At 39.7% G+C, this 21,084-nt stretch overlaps 1 protein-coding gene across 3 annotated transcripts in view; it reads right to left on the bottom strand.

The window, feature by feature from the left end:
• The window catches only part of ABCA6 (ATP binding cassette subfamily A member 6), a 60,009-nt gene that overhangs the window by 36,291 nt on the left and 2,634 nt on the right, over positions 1-21,084 (bottom strand). For all 3 annotated transcript variants that reach the window (XM_015072665.3, XM_015072666.3, XM_015072668.3), the window contains exons 3-11: positions 20,223-20,424; positions 19,043-19,204; positions 17,232-17,335; positions 16,601-16,827; positions 13,235-13,376; positions 12,235-12,420; positions 7,886-8,033; positions 6,145-6,310; positions 1,966-2,024 (exon numbers count right to left, since the gene is read on the bottom strand). In XM_015072665.3, coding sequence (XP_014928151.1) covers positions 1,966-2,024; positions 6,145-6,310; positions 7,886-8,033; positions 12,235-12,420; positions 13,235-13,376; positions 16,601-16,827; positions 17,232-17,335; positions 19,043-19,204; positions 20,223-20,424 — 1,396 coding nt within the window. The remainder of the gene's footprint in view (positions 1-1,965; positions 2,025-6,144; positions 6,311-7,885; positions 8,034-12,234; positions 12,421-13,234; positions 13,377-16,600; positions 16,828-17,231; positions 17,336-19,042; positions 19,205-20,222; positions 20,425-21,084) is intronic.

The raw sequence follows: 21,084 nt of genomic DNA on the forward strand, positions 1-21,084 counted from the left end.
AGTGTAACTCACTTATCATTGTTTCCATGGAAGTCATCTAACTTTAAGTGTTCCTATTATTACTGCTGTTGCTTTTAATTATTGCTTCTTCCCACAAGTGTATACATTTTTATTACCTTGGAGGGAAATGATTTGAAATATGCATAAAAATCTTAAAAATATAGTCCCTTTGAGTTATCTGCTTTTAGAAATTTGTATCCACAATTATACTCACAATGATTAAACAAGAAAGCCTATTATGGTGGGTTTTTTTTTAATGTTAATTTACTTGTTTTTGAGACAGAGAAAGAGAAAGCGAGTGGGGCAGGGGCAAAGAGAAAGGGAGACAGAGGATCCAAAGCCACTCTGAGCTGACAGCATAGAGTTCAATGTGAAGCTCATGGAACTGAGATCAGGACCTGAGCCCCTGCTGAGCCACTCAGTCACCCCCTAGTGTTTTTTTTTTTTCTTTTTATGAGAAGGACAAAATTGGAAACAAGCCAAATTTCATTCACTAGGGTCAGTCGATTGAGGTGTCCACACATGGGAATCCCATTTAGCCACTGAAAGGCAGGCTGCAGGTAAGGACTTCAAAGCGTGTTCCCAAAGGTGTTCCAAAGTTGCTACAGGAAGTAACTGCGAGGGGAGAAGGTTGAGAGCATGCAACTCCCCATTACTTCCCCAAGAGCCCCTGGAACTGTTGATTTCATATAGCGTTTCTACGCAGTGATTTTCATCACTTCTAATTTTTTAATTTTTTTGAAGATGTTGTAAAAAGTCGTTCATGGTTATTGACGAGTACAAAAGTGGTTCATAATGCATGCTGGAAAACTGAAATGACAAATTTGAAAAAGACTTCAATGTATCCTTGGCGAAAATTCAAGAAAGAAACCACAGATCGAGATGGTATTGGATGGGAAAAACCTGGTAGGCGGCGGGGCGGAGAACAAATTTGCTGACACGGGTACAGAAAATTCTCAAAGTGAGAAATGACCTCAGAGGGATAAGTGAGACTGAGTTAAGGCACACTACGGACTAAAAAGTAAATGCCATGAACCTTAGGGAAGGTCTCTGGCTCTTCTTTTGTAACTTCTCAGGTTTCCCGTCTCTTGTAAAAATCAGTCACATTCTTCCTAAAAATCATTACTAATAAACACAGGCTGTCCTCTATAAAATGAGGCCACTAACTTGGATCTTACCTAAGTATTTGTTACAGAAAACTATTTGTCAGAATCTGGTATCAGTTGCATTGGTTCATTCAAACTTCTGTGTTTGCCATAGAGATGGTCACTTGTGAAATTTCATTCATGGTCAATGGCGTTACTCACCTTGTTGTATTTATTTTTAATATTTATTTATTTATTTATTTATCTATCTATTTATTTATTTAAACTCAAGTTAATTAATTAATTATTTAAACTCAAGTTAATTAACATAAAGTGTAGTCTTGGTTTCAGGAGCAGATCCCAGTGATTCATCGCTTACATATGACACCCAGTGTTCCTCCCCAAAAGTGCCCTCCTTAATGGCCATCATGCATTTAACCCATCCCCCCGCCCACCTCCCCTCCAGCAATCCCCAGTTTGTACTCACCTTGTTTTAGTTAATCTCACCAGTACATAGAAACTATATAAATTCCCTGGCTAGTATAAAAAAATATATATCAATTTTACGTCTAGATGGTCTTTCCTCACAGTGCAAATAAAATACAACATTGTTTTTAGCAAGCCGTCTTTAAAAACAAAGTGAAATCATACCTTTCATTGCATGGCCCTATTCCTGTAAATTAGTGAATCCATGAAACACCTGGAAGGATTTTATAGCCAGTTCTCAATCACAGTTAATCTCCAAATGGTGGAGTTAGCTTGTTTGTATTCTGTTTTCTTTTTCTGTTTTGCTCGTGTGCATGTGCTCATTTTTCATGTGGAATTCTCCCCATTTTTTGCAATAAAGAAGTCAATGAAACAATGAAACGTTTCTCTTTACCTTTCAGTGCTTCTATTTTTCCAGACTTTCCTGTATATTCTTTTTTGACGTTTTTGATTCTGCAATGACAGAAGTAGTGTTTACTCAGCCAACGCAGAAGTGAAAGCAGCAGAGGTCAGGAACAACCCCAGTCACGGTGACAGATACACCAACCCCCTTATGTGAAATAAGGGATGCTATAACCAGTCTGCTCAGAAAGACAGAGACTTGCTTTTGAGTAAGCATTTTCCCCAAGAGAGAAAATAAAAGTCGCTTTAGAAAAGTTACAGTTAAATTATTAATGTTTTGCTTAGAGAAGCAGAACACTTTAGAATGGTTCTCAGCTTCTGTCTTTGGATGTTTTCTACTCTGTACACAATCAGCTCGTTAATCCGCACTCTTTAACTCTCCCCTCTCACCCTCTCCCATGCCCTCCCATCCCCTCCCACCCCTTTCAACCTTGTTCATTAATCAGACCCTCTGTCACCTGCATTTTCTATAGTTTCCTCTCTGATAGCTTCTCTTTGGCCTGTACTCTGCTTTGGATACAATCAGATTTCTCTCCTCCTCTTTAAAAAAAAAATTTTTTTTTAATCTTTATTTATTTTTGAGAGAGAGAGACAGAGTGCGAGCAGGGAGGAACAGAGAAGGGAAACACAGAATCAGAAGCAGGCTCCAGGCTCTGAGCGGTCAGCACAGAGCCTGTTGCGGGGCTCGAACTCATGAACCGTGAGATCGTGATCTGAGCTGAAGTCGGATGCTTAACCGACTGAGCCACCCAGGCGCTCCTCTCCTCGTCTTATTAAAAACAATATTTTCCGGGCACCTGGGTGGCTCAGTTGGTTAAGTGCCTGACTTTGGCTCAGGTCATGATCTCCTGGTTCATGAGTTTGAGCCCCTTTGAGCCCCGCAGTGGGATCTGTGCTGACCGCTCAGAGCCTGGAGCCTGCTTTGGATTCTGTTGTCTCCCTTTCTCTCTCTGGACCCGCCCCCCCCCCCCCCCCAAAATAAACATGAAAAAATGTTTTAAAATTTTTTTAAAAATAGGAGCAAATTCTTTCCATGTCCATTTTCTCACTTCCTCCTCGATCACTCTGAACCCACTATTCTAGTGAACCTCCTCATACTGAAATCATTAGTGGCCCCCTAATTATTAAATGCAACAAAGACTTCTCTTTCCTTACTTATTGGATTATGGGTCGCTATTGGTGTTGGTGTCCTGGTTGAAAATGTCTACGTTCAAGGTAACATTGGATTTACTGGCTTTCTTCCTATTTTCCTAAATGTTTCATCTCGGTTTCCTTGTAAGGTCCTCTTCTTTTGCCAGACACATTATCTTGGTGTTCCACAGTGTTCTCCAGGTACATGATGGTCTTCCCATTCTTGACTCTCTTGATGGGTGATCTTGTTGATTCTCATGGTTTTTACACCAACCTAATGCTAACCCTATCCTTTCCTCCCAGCATTAGGCTCCCACATCTAAAGGTTTCATTCGAATATCACACACACACACACACAACACACACACACACACACATACACACACACACACACCCCTCTAAATGGGTAATGACCAAACTTGAATGAACATTAGAATCCCAAAGGGAACTAATGCAGGAAGAGGCAGGAACCAGGCTCCAACAAGTTAGAGATGTCATGACTACATAAGATCATGTACGGTGGCATCTTTAATTCAAAGGGAAATAATTTGGTCAACCGCTTTTCTGAGCATGGATCAAAATTAAAGTAAGGACAATTATTCAACCAGGACACTGGCAGTGGGTGGGGTTACACCAAAGAGTCAGGAAATATAAAAGAGAAAGGCTTAAAATGGTGCTGAATCTGACCACAGTGGGACACCCATTGAAGTGGGGTTTTAATGTGTGTGGGGTTTTTTTTTTTTTGAGAGAGAGAGAGAGAGAGAGAGAGAGAGAGAGAGAGAGATCATCCATGAGCAGGGGAGAGGGGCAAAGGGAGAGAGAGAATCTTGAGCAGGCTCTGCATGGGGCTTGATTCCACGACTCTGGGATCATGACCTGAACCAAAATCAAGAGTCAGATGCTCAACCGACTGAGCCACCCAGGTGCCCCTTAATGTTTTATTTTACTAAAGAAACTTCCCTTTAGGAGCAGCCGGTTGTTTTTGGATTTCAGAGATGAAGATAGCCATTTGGGGCAGACATCCTGTCTACGCTCTGGGAATGTTGCACGAATGGGCTAAAGTTATAGGAATGGACAGTTGTGCATACAAGTGATCCCAGAGAAGGAAAAATTGGGAGGAGGCAGTAATGGGTGAGAGGGAGCCAGTTTTGAATAAATATAGATATTTTTACATAGCCATGATCTTGATTCTGGTTAGAGCTCTGCATGAATTCCTCTATACTTTCAGATATGTATAGCTTACAGGCTGCTAGGGAAAGAGGAAGTGTCCATTGGCATATAAAGGGGAGACCACCTGGGAAAAAGGGAATCATTACAGTAGTACCTTCTAGATCCATACAACATATTGGGATTGATTGTGATAGTGTTGACACTTGTCTAGTGGTGGGGAAGGCAAGGGTTTCCCTAAGAAAGGGTCGCTATGAGGAAAGAAGAGTTAAGACTTATGCGCTGGGAACAGTGTCTAATGTTGAGTGGTAAACAGTCAACTTGAGGCTGTCTTGAAGCCCCAGAACCTGCTTCACTGATGACTGAAATGTACAGAATCTTGTCACTGAAGAGCTACAAGGTTGGGCACCTAAGCCTGGTTTGCTACTTTGGTGTGGATCTGGGGTGAGTTGTCCTGCAGTGGAGTCAAACGCTTTAGTGTAGAGGTCTTGGATCAGATGACTTTTCTTTCCTGATTTGTTAGTGGCTCCAACCTCCACTTTAGTAAATAATCCAGACCAAGAGACAGGGACCTCCAGAGTTAACACTGCATAGATGGGTCAGGTTTGGGAAGTAAGGGGAACAAAGATGGCGGGTGAGGACATTTTACTCTTCTCTCTTTTGCAGAAGTAGAAAAACAAACATCTTTTGATCTACATAACTAACCTCAAGACTTTTTTGGAAGATTACATCTGAAAGTTATTATAATTTGAACAGTAATAGAGTTTATTTTTTGTGTTCTCAACCAGTGAAGAGGAACTGAGGACATTGAGTTTTGGGGGATTATTCCTCACTTGGCCTTTCTCTTTCAGATAGATGTTTTCAGGTAGGGGCTGTGGCCCCTCAGGAAGCTTAACAGAAAATAGGGTCTGAATTAGAAGGATGAAGTTCAGGTATGTAAGTTCACCTTATGCTCTTTGTCTTAGGCAGAAATAGATCACTTCCTAGCTATAGTGCCATTTTATTCCTCTTCCTTCACCTCCTGACATCTCTACAGTAGCCAGGGCTAAGAGAATAGACAGACTCTGGATTCCCATCCTGGCTCCCCATTTATGAATGCATGACATTGGACAAGAGACTTAACCTTTCAGAACCTCACCTTTCTCATTTATAAAATGGGCCAAATAGAAGTGCCCACCTTACAAGCTTTGGTTGAGTATTAAGTGCGTGTCTGGTTCCTAGTAGGCACTATGTGAATATCGGCTAAATAAGTGGTTTATATTTAAAACCCTCTGGTTCTTCAATTTTAGGGCACATTAGAAAAACCTATAGGGCTTCTTAAAAATCTGCAAATTCTTGGGCGTAAGCCCATACTCCCTGAATTAGAATCGCTTGAGGTAGGATCTGATGGCAGAGATATTTTAAGAACTCCTTATATGAATTTCAAACAATCCTACAAAGTAAATATTTCTCTTGTTCATTACAGGGCGGGAGATCCAGAGAAACTTACACATTTTTTTTTCTCAGATTACACATCAGATGAGAGGGCATTGTGGTATTGAAGTCTAAAAGTTTTTGAGTCCAAGTTTCTTACTTCTTCCATTATATCACATAAGCCAGACAAACTATAGAGGAAGGAATTTGGAGAAAGAAAAGAGTAAGCATGAAAGAGAGACATGAGACAAAAGTTAGAAATAGGGAGGGAGACAAGATGGCGGGTGACGTGGTAACATTATATGGAGCGAAGCAAAGAGAATTTTCCTTTCAAGGAGCAATCAAGAGCCGTTGGTGGTCATGTGGAAGAATTCAAAGTGACATTCACAAAGACAAATTTCTTCTTCAATATTTTGTTCAAGTTTGCCTTGCACCCATATATTGGTATAAGTGTGATTACCTGATGGCTTCTTTTCCTTGGAATTCTGGAGCTACAGGTTCGAAACAATCATCAGAAGGATGCTCAGGATCTATTTCTTTCTCAGTGACCTTATTATTAGTCCTTTGGTGTTGGAAACAAGATGAGTTCAGGAAAAATAATGGAGAGTAATGGCGTTCATTTCCACCTAATTCATCAAGAGGCAATACAATATTGGATCATTAACATTAGAACCAAGAGCAAAGAAGCCTTATTCAAAATAGTGCAGAGTGTCTTAGACTTAAGCATCATAGAGAAATTGTTTTCATTATAACTTCTTATTGTTGAAAAGAAAACTGGTCATGAAGTAAACAATGAAAATTCAAAGGAAATAATGTATTATCACAAAAGCCAAATAGTACCATAGAACTTTCAATAAATATACATATACAAAGGCTTGAATAAAATGTGGTCCAAAATATATTTAGAATGAATGAAACCGAACATTTAGGGGGGAAGGCCTTAATGTGGCACGTAAAAATAACTGGAAACATGTTTGTGGACTTCAGAAATCCCTTGATCGCAACAATACGACTGGACGTAGTACTGAAGTCCCTATGGAACGTGTATGTAAAGTACAGGAAGAAATTATATTTGTTCAGGATAAATACACTGTCATTTTCCAAATGTAAAACACAGAAGTAGTATTTGTTGCTAAGGGCTTTCAGATATTAAACCAGAAGTGACAGAAAGATAGGAACATATAAAATAATTGCATAGAAGCGTAGAAGACAGGGTTAAATACAAAGTGGAAAGAACATAAAAAGTAAGATAAATAAATAAGATTGTGCAAGAAAAAAAAGTGTTCTGATTCTAGCATGTGGGCAGGAAGTCTGCACTTGTGAAATTTTTGGTTGTTGGTAAGATAGAGAAAATTTAACTGGGTAATATAGTTCTGTAAATATGAACAACTGATTAAAAATTTTTCAGAATAAGGCTGAGAACGTCCTCTTTCATTTTTATTTTGTTACTTCCTTAAAGGATGGACATGTCACCTTGTGAAGTGGTCCTCCAAGAAGGAGAGGGAGTAGGGGAGAACCTGATTGTTCCAGACCTGGGGCCCTTTCTGGATGTTCAGTTCACACTCTGCCCCACATTCTTGTAAGAACTACTTACTAAACACCTTCCACCATACGATAGATCGACACTTGCCAAAACCATGTGGGGAATTAATTTGTTGCAGCTCATTTTGAAACAAGTCTTACATATCATTCTTTGAAAACACTTTCAGGGATTCTTGAAAAAAGTGCCATTATTTAATCCCTGAATATTCATAATGTGTATTATTAAAAGCAGAAGACTAATTGCTTTCCCATGAAAATTCCTTCAAACTGCTAAAACTATGAAGCAGGAATAAAGAACTCATTCAGTTTGTGATAGGAAATATTTGTTATTCTTTACTTCTTTTTTTTTTTAATTTTTAATGTTTATTTATTTTTGAGAGAGAGACACAGAGTGTGAGCAGGGAGGGGCAGAGAGAGAGGGAGACCCAGAATCCAAAGCAGGCTCCAGGCTCCGAGCTGTCAGCAGAGAGCCTGACGCGGGGCTCGAACTCACGGACCGCGAGATCATGATCTCAGCCGAAGTCGGATGCTTAACCGACTGAGCCGCCCAGGCACCCCTGTTATTCTTTACTTCTTTAAGTACATTTACATAACCTTAAGTAAAAACCTACAATGTGATCAACATGTGCAGAGGTCAAAGAAAAGCCACTTTTACTTACAGGGTAAGATTTTGTCAAAATATAATGCCAATGCCAGGTAGAAAAGCACATCAAAAGCCAATACAGAAAAAGTTGCTATCAGTACATAGGAGTCTCCTGAAGGGTCAGGAAAAATTACACCGTTCATAGTACCATCCAAGTGGATAATCTAAGATTCAAGCAAAAACAATAATTAATAAGTATTTAAATTAAACACAAAAATAATCCAGTGTGGCAGCAAGATTTATCATTTTATTAAACAGGTTTTTCAAGAAGCCCTTATAGTGAAGTTATTGGTGAAACTATTTCTATCTGACAACAAAGGAATAGTGGAAGGAAATACCGATTTTAAAAAAAATGTTCTAAAAGTAGGACATCTTCTTGTTTTCAAAAAGGCATTGCAATGTTGCAAAATATCTATTCTATGCAGCAAAAAGAACACAAGTTTTTGAAAGAATATGAAAAATTATTTGAAGCATCTTAGTTGGATAATGATAAGAGAACTTTTTCTAGTTATTACTGCAAATAAAGATATGTGTATAATTTTGTCATGTGACAATAGGTATAATGTTCTAGATGTTGTTCTAAGGCTTTTTATAATATCTCATTTAATCCTTATCATAACCTCATAAGGTAGGCCTTATTATTTTTTTCAATGTTTATTTATTTATTTTGAGAGAGAGAGGGAAAGAGGAAGGGGCTGAGAGAGAGGGGGAGAGAGATTCCCAAGCAGGCTGCCCATTGTCAACGCAGAGCCTAACGTGGGACTCAAACTCACAAACCATGAGATCATGACCTGAACTGAAGTCAAAAGTCAGACGCTCAACTGGCTGAGCCACGCAGGTGCCCCTAGGCTGTGTTCTTTTTATGTGCATTTTACATATGGTGAAACTGAAGCACAGAGAAACTGAGTGGCTTAACCAAGCAAAGTCAAAATCACGCAGGTGTGGCAAAGCTGAATTCAACACATGAAGTCCAGCTCCCAAGCCCAGTTCCTCACACTGGACAATATAAACCCCACTTATGTAAAATGTTAACGTTTCATGACAAAGTTGAGTTTATTCCGGAAATGCAAGTCTGGGTTGACATTTGAAGATCACTCTATGCAATTCAACATAAACCAGATTGAAGGAGAAAGTGAACTGGTTAGTAAAATAGGTGAGTAAAAAGCATTTGATACAATTCAATACCCACATATAATAAAGAAAGTCTCTTCGCAAACTGAGAAGATAAGCGATCTTCCCAAACCTGGCAAAATAGATGTACACATACCAATACCAAAAATCATCCTTTTTGTGAAATGTCGAAAGCTTTTCCTTTGCCTGCATTTCTATTCAACATTGTACTGGAGGTCCCAGTCTCCTCGATAAGGCAAGAAAAATAAGTAACTAGCATTAAAAACTGCAAAGGGAAAAAAATAAACTATCATTATTTGTAGACAGCATGATTATGCATAAGAAAATCCCAAGATAAAACCTAGAAAAATACTAGCTTTTAAAGTTTATTTATTTATTTATTTATTTATTTATTTATTTATTTTTGAGAGAGAGAGAGAGAGAGAGAGAGCGAGCGAGCATGGGAGGGGCAGAGAGATGGAGACAGAGAATCCCAAGCAGACTTTGTGCTGTCAGCACAGAGCCCAATGTGAGGCTTGACTTCATGAACCCATGAGATTGTGACCTGAGCCAAAATCAGGAGTTGGCTGCTTTACCAACTGAGCCACCCAGGTGCTCTTAGTTTTAAAGAATATAGCAAGGAAACTGGATACAGTGCTAATATACAGAAATCAGTTGTATCTCTCTACATTTATGACGAACATTTAAAAATAAGAATCTCAACACAGATGCTATTTATAATGGCATCAAACGTATTAAAAAAGGGATATAAAATTTGGAATAAATAAAAAAATGTGCAAGGCCCTCAATACTTAAAACAAATTACAAAGAGCAAATGAATGTGAAGATACATTATTCATGATCAAAAGAAAAGTGTCAATTTCCCTGAAACTGATTGAAAAAATCAAACTGCATCCCAACATGAGCAGCTTTGTACACACATACATATGCGTGTGTATCACTCAATAAGTTAATTCTAAAATTTACACCATTCAAAGAACCTAGAATAGAAAAGTCTCTCTTTGGAGAAGAAAATCAAGTGGTAAAACCGTTACCACCATATATCAAGACACATAAAGCAAAAACAATTTTAAGATAATGTAGCAACAGTTCAAGAGTAGACAGATGGGTTAATACAGGATTGGTTGAGCTCTGACAAAGGAAATATAGCAGTCTGTTCAGGGAAAGGATGGTCTTTTCAACAAATTAAGTGGAAGAAATTGGATATTCATGTAGAAAAATTAATATTGCTTCTACATGTAGATATCCGAAAGTTATTTTGAGATGGGTTTTATATCCAAATGTAAAAGTAGAATCAATTTAGCTTCCAGAAAAGAACATGGGAGACAAACTTCAGAAAAAAAATTTTTTAAGCTTATTTATTTATCTGGGGGGACAAAGCACATGTGCATATGTGCCACGGTGAGCTGGGTAGGAGCAGCGAGAGGGGACAGAGAGAGAATCCCAAGTAGGCTCCGTGCTGTCAGCTCAGAGCCGGATGCAGGGCTCGATCCCGTGAACCGAGAGATCATGACCTGAGCCAAAATCAAGAGTCAGAGGCTTAACTGACTGAGCCACCCGGGCACCCCTGGGAGAATATCTTTATGACCTTGGGGGAATGCAATGATTTCTTAAAGATACAAAAGCACTCTACAGAAAAGAAAACGCTCATTAAAAGCACCATTGAGCAAGTAAATATGTCAGCAACAAATGTCTCATAGCTCGCGTATGTAAGAAATTCCTACAAAGCAATAAGGAAAAGACTAAAAGTCAGTTTAAAAAAAAAGTGGGGGGGAAACCTGGATAGACACTTTATAAAAGAGAAAATCCAAAATGCCACTAAGTGTACGAAAAAGAATGAAATTTCATCAAACATCAGGAAAATGCAAATTAATACCCCAAGGATTTTTACTGCAGATCCACCAGAATGGCTACAATTTGGCAGACTAATAATACCAAATGCTGGTAAAGATTCGGGACAACTGTAACTTCGAAACATCTGGTGCAAAAGTAAATTGTTTCAACCGCTTTGGAAAAATACTTGGTAGTAGCTATGAAGATTAAGATATATGTATCCTAGATCCTACTATCCAACTCCGAGGTCTGTACGAACAGAACTGAATGCCCATATTCACTAGGGTAGATGCATAAGGATTTTTTGCAGCGTTAATAGTAGTCAAAAACTGGAAAAGATTTCCAGGCAACACTAAAAAATTAGGCTTAGGAACACACATTAGGTGGGGATGAGGAAGTGAAGACCACAAAACTTTTACCTTCAGGAGGAAAGAGTGGAGTTGTGGCATCCTTCTATTTCTTGATCTAGCTCATGAGCATTTTGATACACTTAGTACCTATTTGTTACGCTCTGTATTTATAGTCTTGACAACTTTTCAGATCTGAGGTTTCCAAAAGCGGTTTACACAATTTTTAATAGAGAATGCCTTCATTATATAAAGTAAAAACGAATATCGTATGATTTCATTCGTATGTGGAATTTAAGGAACGCGACAGATGCGCATAGGGAAAGGGAAGGAAAAATAAGATAAAAACAGAGAGGGAGGCCAACCATAAGAGACTCTTAAATACAGAGAGCAAACTGAAGGGTGCCGGAGGGGAAGTGGAAGGGCGGGGTGGGCTAAATGGGGGATGGGCGTTAAGGAGGACACTTGCTGGGATGAGCACAGGGTGTCATATGTAAGTGATGAATCTCTGGGTTCTACTCCTGAAAGCAATACTACACTGTGTGTGAACTCACTTGAATTTAAATAAATAATGAAAAAAAGAAAGGTGAATAGCTGCATATGAGAAACAAGAAGAAAATGCTTCCGAATGAAAATACACCTGAGAGGGGAAACTCTGTCTTATTCAAGATGTTCTTATTCAAACTTCCTTATGTGATGATGATTTGTCTACACTGGAATAATAACATTCTCAAATCTAGTCTTAGGCTAGAATTGTTTAGCATAAATGCTCCTAATTTGAAAGAACACTTAGGGGCGCCTGGTTGGCTCAGTTGGTGAAGCATCCGACTTTGGCTCAGGTTATGATCTCACAGCTCTTGGGTTTGAGCCCCACGTCGGGCTCTGTGCTGACAGCTCTCTCTGCCCCTCCCTTGCTCACACTCTGTCTCTTTCTCTCTCTCTCTCAAAAATAAGTAAACCTTAAAAAAAGAGAAAGTGTTTGCAACCATGAAGAGTTATGAAGTACCAAGTTCGTTTGAAAGTTCAATAATAAAGCAATTAACTAGGCTCCTACCTTACTCAATCCAGCAGTAAAGGTAAATGGGCTGCAGATACTCAAAATCCACTCCAGAGAGGAAGGGAGTTGTCTGTAATATGCGGCGAATCCCACGCCCCCCCAGAAGACAATGAGGAGAAACATAACCAAATTGGTGAGGACCGTTTTCTTTAGCAACACACTCATCAGGAACACTAAAGCTATCTGAAAGAGAGAGAAGACGTCTAGCCATTAAACAGCCATTACACAATAAATGGCCATTACACATTTACACAATAAATACAGATGTCTAGATCATAACATAAATATTTATCAGTGAGATGCTGATGAAGATATCAAGGCATCACAATGCTCAGTCCTTCCCTCAACCCCTTTGTAAAGAGGATCCTTATTTGCTCTCCTCAACTGCTAGGCATTAGTTGCTGAAGAAAGGGCAGGGGGAAAGCTGTGCGCGCCGAGGACAAGGATACACGTGCACGCTTGGAAACACCCAAAGAAACCACATTAATGTCTTAAGAAAGGACACCTATGTACCCCCTCCAGGAAACACCCTGGGAGGTGGGGGGGGGGGCGGTGTAGAGGCTCTTGCTTTATGAAGGAAGAGGGGTGACATGGGAAGAGAGGGCAAGATGGAGTGTCAGAGGGAGATACTGTGCAAGCCACCATGTTATGGGGAACCTTTGGGACGAAGAGACAGGTCCGTCCCTTAAGCGCATCCTCATGAACCATCTAGAAAAGTCTTAGAGTCAAAATATTTTTAGAGTCAAGGTTTTTTTTTCTTTTTGAGGCATTGTTGCATTAATGAAGACTTTATGCAAAAGAGAGGTCCAATTGTATTTCATACTAGATCAACTTCTCAACAACTCCTAGAGACTTTCTCAAGCAAGTACGCACACACCTGCACACAAAGCGGACACGAAGGAAATAATGAACTGTAATGACCTCCAGAGAACTTCATTTTTACTACATCTAGCTACGACCTAAAGCAGAGAACGTGGTAATAAATGTATACACTTACCAAGGACAAGCCATATAAGAAGAAGAGTGTACATATGACCATGAAGCCTGTCATGACTATAATTTGCGTAGATGTTATGACAACTGTAATGATTATGGAAATAATGAAGATGAAGCCAGCATAGATTAAGCCCCAGGAGAGCCTAAAAGAAGACAAAAAGTTATTTCAACTATTTTAACTTCATTAGGAAATAGTTAAAACCTACCAAAAATCTAAAGAATGATACAATGTTTACCGTTCTATCTGCCTACTTAGATTAGTAACTAAAATGTTATTAATATTACATTGGTAGGGCTGTGCTTCTGCCTCCTGGCTAAGCATCAGCTCTGCACCCACTTATTGTATAAATAGAATGAACACCTGCATACATGGCATCATCTTGTATGTGTTCTGCTGTTGCTCGTCTACATCAATGGACATATATTCATATTCATCAATGGACATATATTCACTGTTGTATAATAATATTTCATCATATGACTATATCCTAATGTTCTCCTGCCCATGGACTTCTAGGTTGTTCCAATTTTTGTCTCCAATTTTTATTTATTTGTTGTTGCCAAGACCACTCTCGTACTTATCTTTTTTGGGAAAATGCACAAAAGTGTCTCAAAGGGGTAAATGCTGAAGTAAAGAGATTAAGCTCTTTGTGCCTTCAGCATTATAACATATTACTGAGGTGTTCTGACCGTAGAAATGGGAGGGAATATAACTAAGCTGCTGATCATTCAGGGAACCACGGAAGCCCCGGGGGCAGAGGAGAATTGGACCGTTCTTGAGGATTTCAGCCGGCTGGACCTCCACACTCCCTAGTAGTAGAAAACTGAAATTTCATAATTCCTCCAGGACCATTCTTTTCTTGCTATTCCTGTTCATGTTTCCTTTTTTGAAAGCTGATATAAATGAGGGTACAGCCTTAAGTGCTCATTCTGTGTTGTTTTAGATGTGCTGGGGTTCGCATTTTTATCAGGTGGTTAGTAAGAAATAGTATTCAGTCTTAGATCTAAGAGGACCACACAAGGTGTTTGAGTCTGGGCTTCCTGTTTTACAGATAAGTAAACTGTAGGTCCTACTGTTACTTCATGGGCCTATTCAAGACCCACCGAATAAATCAGTAGCCAAGCCCAGACGACAGTGCGCGCTCTGCTCAGTCCTCTTGCCTCTACACGAAATTGCCCAACTGAATAAGAATCCGGGGCGCCCGGGTGGCTCAGTCGGTTAAGTGTCCGACTTTGGCCCAGGTCATGATCTCGCGGTTTGTGGGTTGGAGCCCTGCTTTGGGCTCTTCGCTGACTGCTCGGAGCCTGGAACCTGCTTCAGATTCTGTGTCTCCCTCTGTCTCTGCCCCTTCCCTGCTCACACTCTGTCTCTCTCAAATGAATAAATGTTTAAAAAAAAAATAAAAAAAAATTCAACAGCTGAAAAAAATAGTGAGAGTATTAAAACCAGGAACTTGCATCAATATGCCCCAGAACAACTGGTTTAATTACTGCTTATTCGACTTCTTTTTAAAGGTCGTGGCATTACAGTGATTCAGCCTTTGTTGGAAACATCAGCATTTTTGGAAAGCATATGGCATTCTGCAGAATCCACTTCCTGAGTACAGAAGGGAACTGCTACAGGTGGGAATTAAAATTCTATACAGTAAGAGAATTACAAATGAAGGAACTTAAAACATTACCTAGAAAAGGGAACTCACTGCAGGGAATTTGGCGATGGGGGGGGGGTGTGGGGGGATGTTAATAAAGCTGTGAAAGCCTTCATGATAAAAACAAATCAATTCAGTCATCACACTTAAATAATAAATGCTGATGACATTTCACAGTTATTTCACATTACTTAAAAAAAAAGGTTGTGATACAACTTATTTCCAGTAGACACCCTGTACTTGGCAAAAACATTTCAGATTTGTTTTTTCTTTTTTAGTTTTAAGGATATATATATATATATATATATATATATATATATATATATATGATACACACACACACACACACACACACATATATATATTTGTTTTGCTAACTTTACGTTACATGCATACTAAGAAGCATTTACCCTGAGAATGAATCCACATGTAAATATCCAATACCTTTCTGATTTTAATCCAGAATTGACTTGTGCCCCCCCATTCTCAGGTGACTACAGGGATATTGCCCCACAGGACATCCTCTGAACTAAAAAACAGTCCTATTTACACAGAGTCCCCCTCTCTACCCTCCTAACAGACTCCATTCATTCCTTTGCATTTGCCAAAGTTTCACTGCAAACCACTCTTTTTTTTTTTTTTCATTTCAGAAACACATTTTCCTCTTTTTCTGTTTCACAATTAAGGTATGTTAGAATCAAAACTCTCTCTGTTAATCAAATATACTTGATAGAAAATTTAAAATTTCCTAGACCATAATGTTATTTTAGGGAACATGTGACTTACAGATGATTGTTCAGTAAATAATTCCTCACCCATTCCAAATAGTTCCATAGCCACAAAGAGTAATTTTCTTGATGTGGGGACTATACAAAGACACATTTCCCAGGATTCAGTATTGAAAAATGTTAGTTTTTTTTAAGTTTATTTATTTATTTTGTGAGAGAGAGAGAGAGAGAGAGAGAGAGAGAGAGACAGGGAGGGGCAGAGAGAGAGAGAGGGAGAGAGAGAATCCCAAGCAGGCTCTGCACTGTCAGCACAGAACTCACGAGGCTCAAACTCATGAATGGTGCGATCATGACCTGAGCTGAAATCAAGAGTCGGATGCTTAACCAGCTGAGCCATCCAGGCGACCTCTTGGAAGCTTAGAGCTTGTATGATTTGTATTTTTATCTTCTAGTCTTACCCGTGATCATTCTGTGAGATCCTTGTTTCTATTCTTCAATCATTTGTTATTATAATACAAACACACACATACATAGACAGATAGACACATACATAAATATACGTGTGTTTAAATATATGTATTTAAAAACATCTAAATCATTTTTGAATGAGTCAAGATACAAAGATATCAATATATGAACAAATGTCCTTATTGAGCCCTTCCAACATGCCACCCTAAATGCTATATGCACTGGGCATATTTTATAGGACATCTCAAGTCCAACACATGGTACTTAAGTGCTGCAAAAAAATATATTCCTGCTGATCAAACCTCTGAACACAAGCTAGCCATTATAGGATCATACTTTCTTCAAGTATGAGGAAGTGCAGAGAAGTCAAATGATAACCATGGGCAGACCAAGCAGGAGGGGTGCAATCGGGGCCGCTGCATTGGAGTCTCAGCTGTGGCACACAGTTTTGGAAATAATGACACGTTTTTACCATTTCCTGATTTCTGATTATTCGTCGCACTGCTCGAATCAGTTACTCACCAGAAGGCTGAATCTTGTAGACCCATCATTTTCATCAAATCCTTCCATTTTTTCCTCTCTTTTGTAACGTTGAGCGATATAAAGTGTATCAATGGAAAAAAGTAAAGAAGGCAGTAGAAAATAAACATCTCCTTTTGAAGAATGTTTTTATGAATAAAAGGTAAAGTCTTCATATTTATAGCAGTAACTGACATCAACTCTTCTGTCACAGAGCGGTTTGTTGCGATCTAAAGTGGGGTTTAAACAAGGAAAATCATTATTGGAAAAAATAGGAACTGAACAGGCTATGGTGAAATCCACACAAGCTTATGAGGGCTAGACCAACATCAATTCCCTGATTTTAATATTGTTCTGCGGTTATGAAAGATATTACCGTTAGGAGTAACTGGGTGGTAGGTACACGGACCTCCATGTACATTGGTTTTTGCCATTTCCTTTCCCATCACTCTGAAACTCCTTGAAAATTAAAGTTAAAAACAAAAGCAATGGGTTCCTTCGCCCAAATCCAATCTCAGCCTTTGTATCCCTACTTCATTGTACAAACGTATGAAAACCTGAGCATATATCACCTTTCACCCAAATCTCGATACCTGTGGAACGAGTTTATGTGAATTATTAGAACTTTTCTTACTTGTATGATAGCAGCGTCAATGGCAGTTTGTAAAGTCACAAATCCTCTATTCCAGTATTTGGCCAGAGAACAGGAAAAGTCACCATGCATATTCCAACAATGAGCTACAAGCACAAAGGGAGGCGATACCATAAGCGACGTTAGCCGATGGACGTCATTAGAGAATAAGAAATGAGAACCCAAGGGAAAACAATCTAGAGGAGTCTCCACCAGTCAGAACTTATAACCACATAGGAAAAAAAAAATACCAAATAAAGTTCTTAATGAGGCCAATTTTATTCTCCGAGACTGTAGTATGCATAGGAAGTCTTAGACATGAAAAGAAGGTGAAAGCTGGGGCGCCTGGGTGGCTCAGTCAGTTGAGCGTCTGACTTCAGCTCAGGTCATGATTTCACAGTTCAAGAGTTCGACCCCCCCATCAGGCTCGCGGCTGTCAGCGAAGAGTCCGCTTCGGATCCTCTGTCCCCTTCCCTCCGCCCCTCCCCTGACTGTGCTCTCTTGAAAATAAATAAATACTTGAAAGAAGATGAAAACAAACATGCCACTCCTACCATGCTGGATTCCCTGCCGTGCCTCAAAATGCTTACCGTAGTCTTGTGCTAGAACTGTTTTTTGCTCATATGCTCATATGCTCTGTCTCTTGACGGATCCATGGCTCACTCCTTCCCTCCATCCTGATCTCTTCTCAAAAGCGATCTCAGCACAGAGGCCTCCCCTGGCCACCGTAAATAAACATATCTGGAAGAGCATTCGGGCTCTATCTTGCAAGCCTGCTCTATTTTACTTTGTTGTTTTATCGCCACTTGGCAGAGTGCATCATTTTTGTCCCACCCCCTGCCCCCGACTGGAATGACTCGTGCAAACAGGCTTCCCTCTGTGTTTTGCTCACTTTCATCCCCAGGGCCAGAACAGTGCAGGACACAAAGAAGACACTCAGAGAATGAATGGGAAAGAACCGATTCTCTTAGTCACATCAATTCTGCTTCCCGAAAGGCCCTCAGACCCATTCACTCTCCTTCTCAGCTGCCGCCAGTCATGTCCGAGCTGCCTTTGGCTCCCTGGTATGTTTGGCTGTGTTCTCCCCCACCGCTCTGCAACCCATGCCCTGGGCCATATCCAGAGAGCTCCCTTAGGCTTGGGGGTCTAATCTCTTCTCTGCCCTAATTAAAGTACCTCAATGGCTCCCCAACACCCTAGGTTTGTAGGACGTCACGGGGTCCAGCCCTTGGGTTAACTTCAGCCTCAGTCTCCTGTCACATTCCTTTCCATGTCCTCTGTTCAGCTATACTCATCTTCTTCCATGGATACAAACAGATGCCCTTGGCACCTCAGGACTTTCACACCTGCCCTTCCTCTGTCTGAAATGCAACGCTTTTCCCACCCCCATGTGCCAGTCCTTCTCATTTGAAACATCACTTCACCCCATAAGACTTATCTCATCTCACAGCTTATTAGGAACCCCTGGTCTAAGTCTCCCACCCGCTCAGCACCTCTCTTTGCACTTGTCATGAACTCATCAATGTCTGCCTTTCCTGCTGACCTGGAACCTCACCTGAGGCCAGGACCTCTCCGTCTGGATCACCCCGCATCCTTTGCAACATGCCCCTGTGTGCTCACTTTATCTCCATTGGATGACTCCATCATGTTTTATTGTGGGAAGGTATGATTGCCCTCGGAATAAGTTCAGCGATACAATGTGCTCTATCTACTTTATCATGTTTTATCAAAAGCGTCTCTGTTGCCCATCCCAACCTATTCCTTAGGTTGAAAACATGGAAAATACCACAATGATATTTTATATGGAAAGTCACCTGTGAAAAGATCTTCCTTCAAAAATGGAATGTTATATCCCTGAACAAATTTTAGCTTATAAGAGAAAGCGTCATTAAAGATGATTCCCACCAGGTCTGCAAAACTGTCTAAAAGTAGTTTATCCATGGATTTTTGATCTGGCACTCCGATGAGTCTTCTTTCTGTGGATGACAAGGTAAAAATAGACAGAGAGGGTTGCACACTTTCACCGCAACGGAATGTGATACCGAACCGTGTCATCAGATTGGAATGAAACTAAAATCATTTTCCACTTAAATGAAACTTATCTCAAAAGGCAGGGAGGGCCTTTTGAAAAAAAAAATGGTTTAGATTCTAGACTCAGGAGACATGCATGAGAACTGAGTGTTTTCTTTTAGTAATGACAAGTATTATGGCAAATTTTAGGTATAGAGAAATATTATACTAGGGTAAGTATGCATATCATACTTAGAGTAGAGTAGAGTCAGGGGATTCCAGATTTCAGGTTTACTGAAGCAAAGACACCTCATCTGATTTTTGCCTTATGTGGGAACTAAGATTGCCAGGTAAGTGTATTTCTCACAGCCAGCAAAGTCACCTGTGAGAAATCGAGGATTAAAGAGCAGACTACCAAACTGCACCCACCTTGCCCATGAGTGAAATACACATTTGATCTTAGTTATCTCAGTTACATAGTGATTTCACTTAGAGTGAAGACCTTTAAAGATGTGTACAAAGTATACCATATGCAGACAGAGTGTCTTTAGATTAGCCATCCTTACTTTTCATAGTTCTGACATTATAATTTAATAGCTAGATTTAATTTCTTTTATTTCGGTGTTTTTTTTTTTCCTGTGTTGTAAATCTTAATCACTGTATTTCCATGTTAAGGGCACCCGCACCCACAAATGGCATATTCTCCTAGACACTTTTCTGCAAATCTGAAATTATAAATTTATTGTTTTAAGTAAATTCCAATAGAAATGCAGACCTCCCTAATTGGACCCCCATCAAGCTGAAAGGCTTTAAAAAACTAATTGTTGCAAGAGAAAGAAAAAACTAACCAAATTTGTAGGCTATCTTGATAACCTAAATAATTAGCATGATAGATCACTGTCAGTTCGAATTCAACATGTATACATCAATTCAAAAAGATATGAAATAATACCAGTAATTCTTTGTTGCCATTAGTACACCTACCTTTCACAAAGGGAGCAAATGTCGTTTTATTCACTATCTGCTGTGTTATATCAGAGACGGGTGTATACACAACACCTATAGAGTTATTAAAGTTATCTGCCCTTCCCAGAGCTTGGGGAGGAATTTCAGGAAAATATGTCTTTTCTCTGAAGTGTGAAAACAGTCCCATGTACAGTCCCAGAAGTATTGGGAATATCCATTCCTATAACAGGAGGAAGAACGAATTTAGATTATATTCTCTTAAAAGCCTCAGCCAATACCAAAGACTGTTGAAGATAAATTCTGATTTTGCCACATAGTTGGCTTCTCTTTGCTCTCAACTCTTCAGAGCAAAGGGAACCCAACAAAAGATGCACACCGAGATAGTTGCCACATAGATCATTCTCCAACACTAGAACTAAACTTTTGTATTAAATCATGAACTACTGCAGAGGCCATCATAAAAACCAACAGGGTGACTAATAGGATGACACTTCTTAGGCCTGGGCATCGGACTTTATAGTCTCTAAGACACAGAGGGTCCCAGATAGAGTTCATGATGGCAAATAGCAACATTTTGGTCAATTGTCATATTCTTGTATTGGAAATCAAAAAAAAAAAAAACACGAAAAGGAACTGAGTGCTGGATATTGCCCAGTGGTTCACCAATATCAGTAATCTCTTCCTGCTTAAAACAATGCTAGACCACATTCCCAGCCTCTGGGAATGAAGTCAGACCAAGCGATTGAGTGATTGAGTTCCAACCATAGAACATGAGCAGAAATGATATGCAACCTTCAAGGCCTGACTTGTGGAACCATGCAAAACCTATATTCTGTCTCAGTCCCTGTACTTTCTGATGTTCTGACTAGATTCAGACGAT

Source organism: Acinonyx jubatus, chromosome E1, assembly GCF_027475565.1.
Source record: "Acinonyx jubatus isolate Ajub_Pintada_27869175 chromosome E1, VMU_Ajub_asm_v1.0, whole genome shotgun sequence".
Classification (NCBI taxonomy): Eukaryota; Metazoa; Chordata; class Mammalia; order Carnivora; family Felidae; genus Acinonyx; species Acinonyx jubatus.